This window comes from Python bivittatus, unplaced genomic scaffold, assembly GCF_059951505.1.
Source record: "Python bivittatus isolate LINGU-HERP-01145 unplaced genomic scaffold, Pbiv_v1 ctg000440_np1212, whole genome shotgun sequence".
In the NCBI taxonomy this organism is placed as follows: Eukaryota; Metazoa; Chordata; class Lepidosauria; order Squamata; family Pythonidae; genus Python; species Python bivittatus.
Window position 1 is genome coordinate 5,435,565 of NW_028277063.1, and position 14,244 is coordinate 5,449,808.

Below are 14,244 nucleotides of genomic sequence, written 5' to 3' on the forward strand. Positions count from 1 at the left end.
CATATCCTAGGTAGCATATGCTTGGCACCTATGAACCCTTGGTAGGTTTGACTCTGCCAGACGATGTCTCTGAGACGTTGACATTAAATACAAAAATAGTTGGATAGAGCTGATTGGATTCTCAAAAAGAAAGAGGTGAGACTTTTCAGGGACAAAAGGCAAAGTATGTGTTAGTTGTTGGCTATGGCAGAAGCAACAAAGATAGTTTGCAAGGATAGAAAGGTATGGAGAAATATAGCAAATACCAAATTCAATTTTGGTTTCTCTTTTAGCATTTATTTATGTTGCTTACTATTTCTTACTTTTTTTCTGCACTATGCAAAATGTTGCTTACTCCAAAAGGTGTAATATCATGTTGGTTAGTTGGTTGGTTGGTTGGTTGGTTGGCTGGCTGGCTGGCTGGTTGGAGGGTGAATGAGTGAGTGAGTGAGTGAGTGAGTGAGTGAATGAATGAATGAATGAATGAATGAATGAATGAATGAATGAATGAGATATGGGCTATTTAAAATATATATATTTTTAATTTGGTGCCCATAGCAGGGACCACTGGTGGCATCTTCACGGACCACCAGTACTCCCTAGGCCATAGGTTGGGAATGTTATGTTAAGCTGTAGACCCTCAGTTACAAACCACAATGGCTGAATTCACAGAATTCAATTTATATGACCACCCATCTCATGATAATCACTCTGGGCAGCTAACAACAGTTTAAAAATAACAGTTACAAAATAAAATACCGAACTGGCAGCCATTGTAAAAACTAACCAACAACAATTAATATAACCATATCATGGATTCTAGTTGACAATCCGACTTCCATGGCCTGGGCACACAGCCATGTTTTCAGGGCCTTGCAAAAGGCTGGCAGGGTCAGGGCCAATGTAAATTCCAGGAGGATGATATTCCAAAAGACAGGGACTATGACAGAAAAGGCTTACTTCCTTGGTCCCAGAAAATGACAATTAATGGGGGTCATAGCATGGCTTTTTTACTGGATCTTAGGGAACAGGGAGAAGTGATTGAGGAGAGGTGGTCCCACAAATAACCCAGCCCCATGCCACGAAAGACTTTATGGGTGACCACCAGCACCTTTAATTGCACTTGGAAACATACTGGTACATCCAGAGCAGAGTTGTAATGTGAATATCCCAAGGAGCGCTCTTAACAGTCTGTGCCACTGCGTTTTGAATCAGCTGCAACTTCTGGATGCTGTTCAAGGGCAGCTCCATGTAGACTTCATTGCAGTAGTCTACCCAGGAAATGACTAAGGCATGAGTGACTATGAGCAGAACCTCTCGGTCAGGAAAGGTCACAACTGGCAAACAACACAAAATTGTGCAAAAGCCCTCCTGGCTGTCCTCCTTGAATGGGAGCTGCAAGTCCAGGGAGACCCCCAGGTTGTGCACCAGTTCTGTTTGGGGTAATGCAGCCCCATCCAGGAGAAGAGATCGACAGTCTTCAGAACCAGGGGCCCTAAAACTCAGAGCCACTAGGTCTTGCTAGGGTTGAGTTGAAGCCAGTCCTTCCCTATCCAAATTCTCACAGCCTCCAGACACTAAGACACAGCCTCCATGGCATCACTTGGTCTGCCCAAGGTGGAGATGTAAAACTGAGTAACATCAACATAGTGATGATACTTCACTCCATGTGATCAGACAACATCACGCAGCAGCTTCATGTAGATGTTAAACAGGAATAGGGAAAGTGTGGAGCCCTGAAGCACCCCACAAAGCAGGGGCTGTGGACTAGGCCTCTCTCCCCCACATCAACACCCAACTGGAACCAGCCCAGAGGAAGGAAGAGAACCAGTGCAACACAATGCCACCCACTTCCAAACCCTGAAGCCGGTCCAGAAGGATACCATGATTGAAGGTCTCAAAAGCCACTGAGAGACCAAGAACAGCCAGGATGGATGCACCACCTCCTCCCACTCTTGCCAGACGGAACTTTAATAAGTAGTTTCCTTGTTTCTCACTGCTTTGCCAATCCTTCTACCTGTAGCTTTTTCAGTATATCAAAAATTTGTTTTGTAGCATGAAATGTGAACCTAGTCACTCAGCAGGCCAGTTGAAATCAGTTGGACCAAGTTAATGAAGACACTCTTAAGTCCTATTCAGTAATACATTAAGGCCGGGTTGAATCCAGCTTAATTATAGCTGAAGGAAATGCACAGAAACAATGGAATTAATATTAGTCATTAAGTCCCATAGATTTCAGTGAATCTGTTCTAACTAATTCTGGATCCGACTCATGGTGTCTTTCTTCCTTGAGATTTCTGAAATATATTACTTGCTAAGATTTCGAAAGCCAAGTTTCACAGCAAACCAACACTCTTTGCCAAAACTCCTCTGCAAGACTATCACAATAAGATGAGTAAGATTAAGAGTGAACCTTGCAGTCCCCGCAGCCAATCTTTGCAAAACGTTCCTCGACAAGCTCGCTTTGAAAGAGCCCAGCTGATTAGACAGGAGCTGCTACAAGAATCGGCTGACAATTCTTTCAAGAGTTCCTCCGCACGTTAACTGAAGCAAGATCAGCTTGGCAAGGAGCCAGTGACATGTCAGTTCAAATAAAAACTCATGAACAGAAACAAACGAAGCCTTCATTTGCGGGTTGGCATCAACAGATGGGCAATGTGGTGTACTAATGATTTTGCTTTTTGCGTGGGGGGGGGATGCTAATATTAAAACCCTGCACTTGACTTTTTGATTGAATGAAGTTGAAAGATACAGAGAAAGGCCATGGAGAGGAAGATAGGAGGACAAAATGTGTAGCTACGTATGCTTATTAACCACAATGGCTTGGCTTGCAGGATCCCCTAAACTGAAACCAAATAAACCAGATTATGGCTTAGGCTGTTGGTGTACATCCAGTCATTATGTACAATTCCTTTCCTTTCCTTTTTTCCTTTTGTATTTTTAAATGAAGTAAAACCATCCTTCTTATTCGGGGCATCATTTTAGATAACAGAATAAATAGATGAATAAACAAACATCAAGGAAAGAAAACAGAAAGTCAGAATAATCAAGATTAGTAAAAGATATAACAGTTTCGATAGATAGATAGATAGATAGATAGATAGATAGATAGATAGATAAATATAAAAAAATATTAGACTACACATTTATATACTGAAACAATATAATTCTGTGGAAGGGAATTTGTATTTCCATTTATCTAAAACAATTGCTTTTAGAAACAGGCCTCTTTTACATAAAGCATAATTTAATTTGGGATTAATTATTATTAATTAATCTATGTAACACATGAGATTTGTTCTCAGTAATTATTCCCAATCATTCATCATACTAATTCTGGATATTACAAGGATGTTTTTATTTCTCAATTTTGCTACAGTTTCGGAGTAAAAAATGGCAATGCGTTTTCTTCTAATTCATGGTACTGCTACCTTGACCATAACAACTAATAGCATTGTCAAGGGATCAAAGAACAACCAAGTTTTGAAAGCTTTTTACTCTGTGCAAGTCAGAAAATAAGGTAATGCAACTCTTAAAGCAGTCATACTTTTTTTACACTAACATGAAAAAGGAACTGCTGAAATAAATCCTAGAGAGATGCTGTGTACGTGTGAAGTCTGAAGCCCTTTTTCCTAAGAAATATGCACAGCCCTAGTGTTTACTCCTTAATGCCTAAGTTCACCACACCTTGAAACTGAATGAAACTGATTTCTGGATTTGCATGATATATTGAATCATAAACTACCCAAATGGGCTGGATTCATGCAACAAACTAAGCCACTACAAATCAAAAGAAAAGCCAGAACTGTGCCAGTGCAGCTGATGATTTATGTGACTTATATCCCACCTTCTTTCTGAAGCTCAAGGTGTGTAATGGTATGTGGGAATGACTTTGGGAGACAGGAGGAAGAGCTGCAGACGGGGCAACCAGCATGTAAAAGATGTCTCAGCCCACAGAAAGGGAGAGGGCGTGGGAAACATTTCAGAAGGGACCCTCCCTAGTTTTCTGGAGAGTAAAAAGAAATGCGGGGAGAAATACTTTCAGTCTTGCAAGATTCTGTTAAGGTAACCTTACAATAAAGATTGAACTAGCATTCCTGGTTGTGCTTCTTGTCTGGACTACCCTGCAGGGCTAACAAAGTGGCTCCATCCTTTTTTTCCCCCCAAAATAGCAGCCCCGTGAGGTTGTCCAACACCTTAACCGCTATACCACCATGACTTTCATTAGGCCTGTTTTGTGAATACATACCTTAGGATTGCAAATTCAGCTTGTCACCCAGGCAAATGCCTTGATCCCTCATTAAACCTCAATAAACCGCAGAGGAAAAATCATTTTCAATTTTCTGATAAATGATTATCACAATCAAATGTTGTGAGAAAAGGGGCTAATACCACTTCTAAGGCTAATTTTGCTTAGTGTCATACTGTAAGTCCAGTAAGTGTCATACTGTAAGTCCAGTAAGTTAACTGTTAACTGTGTGGCCCTGCATAATTGAAAACACACAACTTCCCCACCCGGTAAAGTTTCTTTTGAATTAGAACTGGACAGGGTGAATTTCCACTTATTTTTCTCTTCTGTGGATTTGTTTTTCAAATATGTTTCCCCACCCCCAGGCCCAGATCCGGTACTGGCAAATTTGAGTATATTTCTAAACACCCCATCAGCCGGCCTCTCACACACAGACACCCAAAATGCCCGCATCCTGAAACACATTATATAAGGGTTAGGCTATTGGGGGCAGGAAAGCCAAACAACATCTATGAAAAGATTTTATGCCGGATGCTAGACAGAGGATTAGCACTGGGGCCAGCTGTCTTATTCTCTGCTCGTGTGCGCAAAATGCTACAAGCACCCGCCCGAAATCGAAATCCTATCTGGCAAAGGAAAGCTACAACACCAACCCTTTTGTTCCAACTGCTGAATGCTCAGAAATATATTTACTAATGATTGAAATCACTTTGAAGGTCGGTGTGTCTGAGCCAGGGCTGCAGTTTGCATTAGTGGAAGGCAAGAAGGGCAGAGAACTGGGGGGGAACCAATGATAAAGTAGATTTTTCAGACCGCGTCCTCCCTAACCTCTGTTTCCCAGGATCCTTTAGGAGAGGAATGGACAACCTGGAAGCTTCACTTAACACGTGGGAACACAGCCAAGCCCACTAAGTGGAATGATGATGCAGGCGGGTTGGTCAGCATCATACCTATGAGTAGGACCAGAATGTTTCCCTTTTTCCCTTAGTCTTTAAACATGGTTAAGCCTATTTTAGGTGCTACGTTAGAGTTTTGTGTGTTTACTACTTCAGGGAGTGCTGATTTTAAAATGCTGAAATGTGGTTCAGCAATGCACCCGGGGTAGCTTGTTAATTACTCCTAATGTGTGCGCATGTATTTATGTGCCTTCCAGTCAGCATTGACTCCTGGCAACTGCCTGGGCTAGTCCCTGCAGTTTTCTTGGCAAGATTTCAGAAGTGGTGTGCCATTGCCTCCTTCCTAGGGCTGAGAAAGAGTGACAGGCCCAAGATCATTCAGCTGGCTTCGTGCCTAAGACAAGACTAGAACTCACGGTCTCTCGGTTTCTAGCCTGGTGCCTTAACCTCTTACACCAAACTGGCTCTCACATTTACTCCTAATAGAATTAGTATTTTTATTTGGCATGTGCTTATATCTAAGTGCAGTACATGGACCTATTTTTTCCCCACAACAGCAACCTTGTGAGTTAGGCTCTCCTGAGAGAAAATTAACACCCCCCAATCACCCAGTGGGTCCAATGCCTTAGTTCCTACATCACACCAACTCTAATAGAAATGATTGCAGTATATAGAATATGAAATTAGGATGTTTTGAGGAGAAATACAAAAGGTTTTGATGGAAGAAGTGGCATACTGTTCTTTTGCAACAGACTGGGGACAAAAATGTCCTAGATTCAGAACCAATTCTCATCTGAATGAAAAGGCACTTGAATTGATATATATGCCAATAAAAGGCTAGAAGAAGAAGGGTACAGATTGTTTTGTTTTGGGTTTAAACCTTGGTCAGAATCCAGAGAAAGTATGGACCCATTCACACAATCCCTTTGCAAAGCCTTCTTCACATCCTGCAGCTGGGAAGAAATCTTCTTGGCCTTATCATGCTGCCCCCCAACATGCCCTTTAAAGTATAGGTGCAACAGCTGTCCTGGGTTATTGGCTGTACAGTTCTATTATGTGAGACTGCAAGAGCGACAACTGATGGCTTCCCCAACTGAAATTCCAGCCTTGCACAATGTCACCAGCAACAGGGAAATCTGTTGCAAATTGCCCTGTAGAACATGTGTTGGAGTCAGAGCAGCGCTTAGTCTTTTTTCTTCCTGGGTTGTTTTCATAGGAGGTCTAGTTCCAGAAAAAGAGGGAAAACACCACTTTCACAGCAGAACACTTACAGCTGATGTGGGGCTGCCTCAGCAGTATGCTGGTGATGGGATGAGAACATATCCTCTACAAATGGCCAGTGGGGCATCTTAACACCTGACAAGCAGGACATGGGGGTGAGCCCTTAGTCTAGCAGATAAAATACTGTTGAAATAAAGACTAGCTCTTTGTTTCATGCCTTGGTTGGTAAATGGGAGCCTTTCAGCTTCCACATTCACATATAACTGATTTAGCAAATTAAGAGTAAGAAAAGACCTTATGGCCATATGGCTCATTCTCAGCTCAAAAAACCATATGTTATATTTAATTTGGTCAGTGTGGTGTGACTCACTTGGTAGATTGGGTTGAGTCAACCAAAATCTGGCCATTTTCTTCCCAGCCTTGAGACTGGAAGATATGTAACCATAGATTACAGTTCAACCTAGCCCAGGTTTTTTTTTTTCAAACTTGGCAACTTTAAGATGTGTGGACTTCAATGCCCAGAACTGATGCTGCCATCATCTAGTGCTAAATATGCACAGATGAACCATCCTTTAATATATACTTATTAAAATCTAGAAATAAAAATGTGTACAAGTGTGAAGTCAGTTAATTAAAGAGTCGGGATCAGTTTGGTACATTTTAATTGTTAAAAAACTTCAGCCCTTTTAGTCTAGCTTTCTGTTCCCAGCAAGGCATCTCATGATGGTTCAGCATAGACTGTTGAGAGTGTTCTGCCTTGTTAGCATGAAGTTGTCCCAGCAGAAACAAATACTGTAGAGCAGTGTTGTCCAAACTTGGCCACTTTAAGATGAGTGGACTTCAACTCCCAGAATTCCCCAGCCAGCCATGCTGCCTGGGGAATTCTGGGAGTTGAAGTCCACTCATCTTTAAGTGGCCAAGTTTGGACAACACTGCTGTAGAGAATTCTAAGCACCAAACTAGGATTCATGGAATTCTTTGGGGAATCTTTAAGAGTTCAGCAGGCATAACATGGATAGTTTGTATGTAGTATAGATTATCCTCCTGAAATATAACAGAACCAGGAAGGACCGGAGTTTCACTTCTGCCAAGCAATAGCAAAAATGTTCCATTGCTCCTCTGGGTCTTCTGAAGAAAGCATCAACCTACTGAGTTGGCCATCCTCTCTATTACTCAGAGCTGCTGTGTGCTCCAGACCAACTTGGCATCTTCCGGATGAGTTGGACTATAGCCCTCATCGCCCTTAGAAAACCATGTTGGTGAGAATTATGGGAAACAGTCCAGCACATACAGAAGACGCAAGGTCAAACAAGGCACAAGTTCAGACAATAATTGAAAGGGGCTGGAACAATTTGGCTATCTGGCTCTCTAAAGTTGGCATAAATGAGAACACTTTATTTATTTTACTTGTTTAAAAAAAATTAAATATACCCAAATCCTCAGGGCAACCAAGGAGGGACACAATACAGTAAAAGGAAAACAAAAATGGAAACATTTAACTGAAGGAGAGGTGATATTATGAATCAAAAGCCTCCTGTACAAAGATATTTTGCATTTACTATTGAAATACAAAAAATAAAACAGTAAATGATAAACAAGCCATACTACAGAGAAAGGTTTGTCTCCAGTCACTTAAATTCTGGTGGCCAGTCTGCAAAGACAATCCTACTAAGCAACAGGCTTATTGATTGATGCCAATGCTACAGTGGGGGAGAAGATCTTTCCCTCCTCTTTCTGAATGTCTCCCCCCTTTGCCAGGTCACTGTCGCCCATGTACTTCCCATTCAATCTTTCCTTCCAGTTCACAGCACTGTATGCTGTTGCTCCATGCTCATATCTACTTGCACACTTGCAGAGGACAGTGGACAAGGGGAAGAGTAAGAAGGTGAAGCAAAGCTGGGATTTCCCCATTAGACTGGGGTCCTCAGTTGGCGGCAGCAATGCCAATCTCTGGTAGTAGGAAAAATGTCCCTCAAGACTTATCAAGTCTTGATCAAGGCCACATGTCTGGATAACATAAAGTCATTGGTAGGGTAGTGCTGAGGATTGAAGATGCTTTCTCAATCTCAGGATGCTTTCTCTTCAATCTGTCTCTCTGAGGGACAGATTTAAGAAATGGCTAGGAGACAGCCATAAAATAAAACTTACTTGAAGGATACAGAGGATGGAGTCACGCAATAAACCCTAAATCCAGGTTAACAAAAATGCAATTGCTCTGTCCATGCCCAAACAGCTAAACCACATGGCTTAACATGATAGCTTAGTTCACACAAAATGCTAATACAGACCTGGGTGCCTACAATATTCCAAATTACAATCTACCCATCCACATTTTAGATAAGGAAGCTGTGTCAACTGAGCCACAGGCCAACTTACTGCTTTGCTACATTACATGAAAAACTGAGGAAAGTGGTTTATTTTATCAGGCTTTATTATAGTGTGGGGGAGCCACCTCTGGCCAAAAACGTTTGATGGACACCTTCCCAATAGCTGTTTGTAGCTATCATCTCTCCTCTCCCCATCCCAACCCCAGACTTTTGCTCTTTATGGTGGTTTCTAACTTTAGCATCTTCCAAGGTGTGAGCTTTAATTCCCAGCATCTCCAACAATGGCTGTGCTGGTTGGGGAATTCTGGGAACTGAAGTCCACACATCTGGAAATTGCCAACATAGAAAACATTGGCTTATAATTACATAGCCTCACTCTGACAAGCTTCTGAAAATATATAGTGACTGCTAGTGAGGGAAGATCATATTTTTTTCTTCAGGGAGTTTCAAAGACCTCAGTGGGGCTAACTTTCAAAATTCCTCCCCAGTTTGTAAGGGCTGAACCTGGTGAGATGAGAACCAGTGATTCTCAAATACACAGTCACAGATGCACAAGCACATGCCTTCAGTGTCTTCTATCTTGTTTTCAGTAAAACAACGTATCTGGCTGTATCACGTCTGTGAGCTTCTACTGTAAGTAAGTTTCTGAATACAGGTTTTAGTGTTCAGATTTATGGCCATGCTTGGCACGCAAGCTGGCACGCTCTTGAACATTGATGAGGAATTTAGTATCATCCCTAACCCTAACCCTAACCCTCTCCCCCGTTTTAAGCAAAAGAGCAAAAGTTATCTTAGGATTGGGTGCCCGTCATTCCTATGGGGGCTCCATACCATCCTTTTTAACTGTGGGTCACATTAATGGCTGTTGCTGAGTCATAGTGACACATCTTGTGCAGGAGACGCCATAGGCCGTGACTCTGGGCTCCATCCTATGCCTTGATTTCTTTAAGTGGTAGATCATTGATTGGTCCTGAAGTTCAAAGGGCTGCTTATAAATAGATTATACGCATAGATGCATGTGCTCGGGATTTAAAACCATCCTGGGACAACTGAAATTCAGCCTGAAGAAAAACAGATTCTGCACCTGAATTAATTATACAAATGAAGCACATTTGCATATCTCTTCTATAATTTAATCTGTTTCTGCTACTAGGAAATGCGCCTGTCCTCTAGCTCTCTTGTTCAATCTTTTCCTGGCATCCGAGAGTACTGTCCCTTGTTTTTCAAATTTAGCCTAGAAACTTGGCTTCAATTTCCTTTTTTAATAGCAGAAGGTATTCTAGATGCTGAGAGTGGACCTGATTAATTTCATTGAACTGGGTACTTCAAATTCCCATACATTCATAGAGATGTCTTACAAATCTTTAGGCAACCATATTCAGGGGAGGGGTGTTTTGCTCTCTGCACAACTATCTGTTTTAGACAAACACATCAAGAGTTATGGAAGATGTCTACATCTAGGCGAGTTTAAATATACTTTTAGAAACGGGGGAGAGAGAGAAAGAGAGAAATCTCTTTAGCCACTTATAACCCTGGTGAATATTTTATGTTGTACCATGACGGTGCATATTTCAATCTGGAATCCATGCCAATTATGTAAAGCAATTTTGCTGTGGCTGTCAAACTCCTCCCTCTCTGTCTCTACGGTGGGCTGGGATTTATTTTAGTTTTTCTTTGCTAGGCTTTGTTTATTTTAAAATAGCAACTATCTTCTCAGCTGCATCGATCGGAACCTTGTTTGACCTCCTGGAACTTTGGAGGGCCTTGCTTTGAAGGAAGTGGAGTGGGTGTGGGGAGGCTTCAATGATAACTGATAAACCATTCCATAGAGAAATATACCATCCTACACTGGGTTTACCTTAATGGGAATTTGGCCATTTTGATTGTGGCTACCTAAAAGTATCAGAACCTACTGATTTTTTAAAAGACTCTGTTAGATTGTTGAGAATTTGATCCCAGCGTGTTTAGTATTCAAACACTCCTTTCCCAGTATGATTTCCTATGTACTGCCTTTCCATTCAGGAAATGACAACTTTTTGAATCCCTTGTCCTGCAAATTGAAGAAACTAATATGGGTTTGACAAACTCATATCACCCCTTACTGTTTTAAAACCCATTTTCTGCTAGCACAATTTTTATTCCCTGTGCTGATAGAAGATTGACCAAATTTAATCAAGTCAAAGAAAATATAATATTCAGCCCAGAAAAAGGTTTAGATATAATGGGAATGTCTATGGATGTGTCATGGTGGTGGTGATGGTAGTAGTAGTAGTAATGCTGAGTGGAAACATTATTGTATGGGGTGGGGGGGTGGCTAGGTGAAGGTTAAAAATAGAAGTATTTCTCTTTTCTTGTTCTTTTCATTGTTACCTCTCTCCTCATCATCACATTCTGGTGGCTGAACATAGTGTTTGATAAGTGCTAAATACTGAAGATGGGGAGCAGGAGGTGGTATGAAATATTTTAAATGTGATTTGTAGAACCAGAAAAAATGATTTGCATATGTATTTGAAGCATGCAAACACAGTGATACAAAATAAACCCAAGTGTTCAGGTTTGTAGCCAAGAAACTCCATCTGGCTTTAGAGCAAAGGAGAGAATTTTTAAAATAAATTAGATAGAAAGTGGATTCTGTAAACAGGGGTGCACATGAAAAATAAAAATAAAAATGGAGAGAGAAAGAAAAGCAGTTTGTGGTCTTGGGTGCATGTATAAAAACTGTTAGAAAATATATATTATGCTGTGTAAGAATGCCAGTTAATCATGGCTGACCTCCAGTAAATTAGCACTCAGATAAGTATGCACTTATGTATGCCTTATATATTTTAACTCCACCTAATTAAATCAAGATATCATATATAATTGACACACTCCCCATTTTACTTGTACGCAACACTCCTGTGAGGTAGGTTACTGACCTGAATTCACCCTCTCACCCCCCCCCCTGCCCCCCACCAAGCCTGACAACTGTGTAGTGGGAATGAATCAATTAACAGGAGACTGTATTTTTGAGACCTGAAGCATTAGGATGAGGCAACCTTGGTGATTATTGTGAGAATGTACAAGAAATACAGTGTCAGCATGCACAGGATGGCATTACTTTAAAGACCACACTGTGTGCATGTGTATCTGTTTTAGTGCAACCTCAGAACTGGAATATGTGTATAAGTGAGAAACTGAGGATACAAGTATGTGTAAAGTGTGGGCATTGCCTATGACAATTATAATCCCCTTGCAGCCCCCCCCCCATTCTCAATTCCAATTTACCCTACAGTTCAATGAAAACGTAGAGCATTTACATCTACTATTTTGTACAGTTACCATTTACGATTCTGACCCCAGTCTCTCTTGCCTACATGTCAGTAAACTTTGTTATAACCCCCCAAATCTGTTCGCAGGTTCAGAGAGAGGGAGAAAGAAAGGGAGAAAGGGAAGCAAGCAGGCAGTGCGGAATTCTTACCTGTTTATCTGCCCCAAGGTCCTCCCAGCCAACTTCTTAAACTCTTCTTTCCGAAACTCCATGGCGTTTTGCTTCCTTTGCTAAAGGAAAGAAGCACCAGGACGCCCCCTGCCCCGCTCCTTTCCCAGTGTCACCTTTGGAGACACGGAGGTGAACAGTTAAAGACTCCGCCGCAACATCGGGAAGGCTTCTTGGGGGGAGAGCGGGGTTGCACAGCGATCTCAACCCGTTCCTTTCGCCTGGTGCCTTTATATGTCTCGTTCCGTGGGCTTCCTTCCCTCTCCCCTCGATTTTCTTCCCTACTGTTTCCTTCCTAGCTCTGCTTCTTCCCCTTCTTTCCACTGGTTTCTCGGTTTTCTCTAGGACCCCCGAGATCTCTCAACTTGAGGAGCGGTGCGTGGGGATGCGACCATCACCAGCGCTGCCGCCTGGCGCCCTGCCCGATCCACCAACACGGCCTGAAGCGTCATGGGGGCAGCTCTGCCGCCGCGCACTAGTGCCCGCGCCCTGCGTGGGACGCTGCGGAGGGTCCCACTCTCTCCCCACGCTTCCGCAGGCACCTAACCACCAGGGGTTCAGCCTCCGGCAAGGGATCTGCGAAGGCGGCGGCTGGGGGCGCCAGGGCTGGCCCGGAGTGGCGGCGCGAACTTTCACTGTCCCGAAAACCAGGGCGCCGCCCAAGGTTGGGGTTTCAGCACCACGGAGAGCGACGTGGAGAGCGCGCTACGGCGCCCGGCGAGAGATTAAGGGAATCGCGACCTGTGTGAGCTGGGGGGGGGGGGGGGCGGGGCGGGCAGATAGAAGAGAGATTATAGCCCGGGGGGGGGGGCGGGTTGAACATGGATGGGGAAATTAAAGGCAGCGAATGGGGAGGGAGGGTTGTTGGTATCAACACTGAGGTTCCGAAAGTGGGGCAAGAGATTCTGCGGAAGGGAAGGATACCAATAGAAGAGAGAGAGAAAAGAGACAACGGGAAAGCAGAAAGCGAGAGATGTTGGTAGGAAGGAAAACTAATATACTGAAAAGAAATGACAACTTTTACTTAGAACCCTCCGTGGATGGATCGAGGTCCGCTGAAAAGATGACGATGACGACGACGACGATGATAGAGAACATGAAGAGAAGAGGGAAAGTGCTTGGGCAGGACGCAGAGGGAGGAAGTAAGTGACTTCCCTACAAGTCGTGCCTGCGTCCCGAGTGTCATTAATCTTTCAAAAGTACTGAACTAAGAGGAGACAGGAGGAAGCGGGTTGGCGTTGGGGCGCAAGGCATGGCAGACCTCGCCAGTCGGAGGCAGGGCAGCCAGTAACGGAAGGAGAAGAGGAGGAGAGGGCAGCGGGGAGACAAAGATTTCCATCTCGCAGCCTCCCGAGGTTGAGAGCAGGTGGATGGGAGAGAGTTCTCTCTCGCACATCCAAATGTAAGCAGGCCCCTCAAGAAACCGGTGAAATGGGACTCCATTCCCACGAGGCATCAGCACCAGAGTTCTTGGGGAGGGCCGGAGTGTGGAATAACGTGCAGGAGATCCCACTTGCTTGGAATATTGCTCTTCTTGTCCTTTTGATGGACTGTCATAGCACATTGGCTATGAGAAATGAAATGCTCCAGAACAGTCTGGGGTCGAAGGAGATGCAGCTGATCCTCTATCTTGACAGCGAAATCGTCTGCCTGCAGTTCAGAAGGAAGCCCCATTCCCTTCAATTCTGCATTCTTGCATTCTATGAAAAGATGTTTTTGACTGGTGCATACTTTTTTTTATGGCTATCTGTATTTTCCAAAAGCAGCTGCCCCCACCTGGTGTCCTCCAGTTGTGTTGGACATCCATCATCCCAACATAGTTTCAGAGTGGTGAGAGCTATGTTACAAAACATTGGGAGAATTTGGAAAAGGCTGCCTTGGGACATCTTTTATAAGAATTATATTATTAGTTTTGTTGTTCTGGCACCTGTAGAATTCTGTGATTTTATACCCATGTTCAGTTATTTTAAATATATTTATTCAAAATAAACTTGCAGTGAGAAGAATAGTAATTATAAGCATTTTAATTTGCTAGTTCCTGTATCATCTTATATTTAGTAAATGTTCAAACAATTCCATAATACACTTAAGTTA

The 14,244-nt window shown here is 42.9% G+C and overlaps 1 protein-coding gene across 1 annotated transcript in view; it reads right to left on the bottom strand.

Annotated features, from left to right (window-relative positions):
- SLC17A7 (solute carrier family 17 member 7) overlaps positions 1-12,194 on the bottom strand; it is a 45,194-nt gene extending 33,000 nt beyond the window's left edge. Inside the window, exon 1 of the mRNA XM_088142539.1 lies at positions 12,133-12,194. Within this exon, the coding sequence (XP_087998665.1) occupies positions 12,133-12,194 (62 nt within the window). The remainder of the gene's footprint in view (positions 1-12,132) is intronic.
- Positions 12,195-14,244: the final 2,050 nt, after the last annotated feature.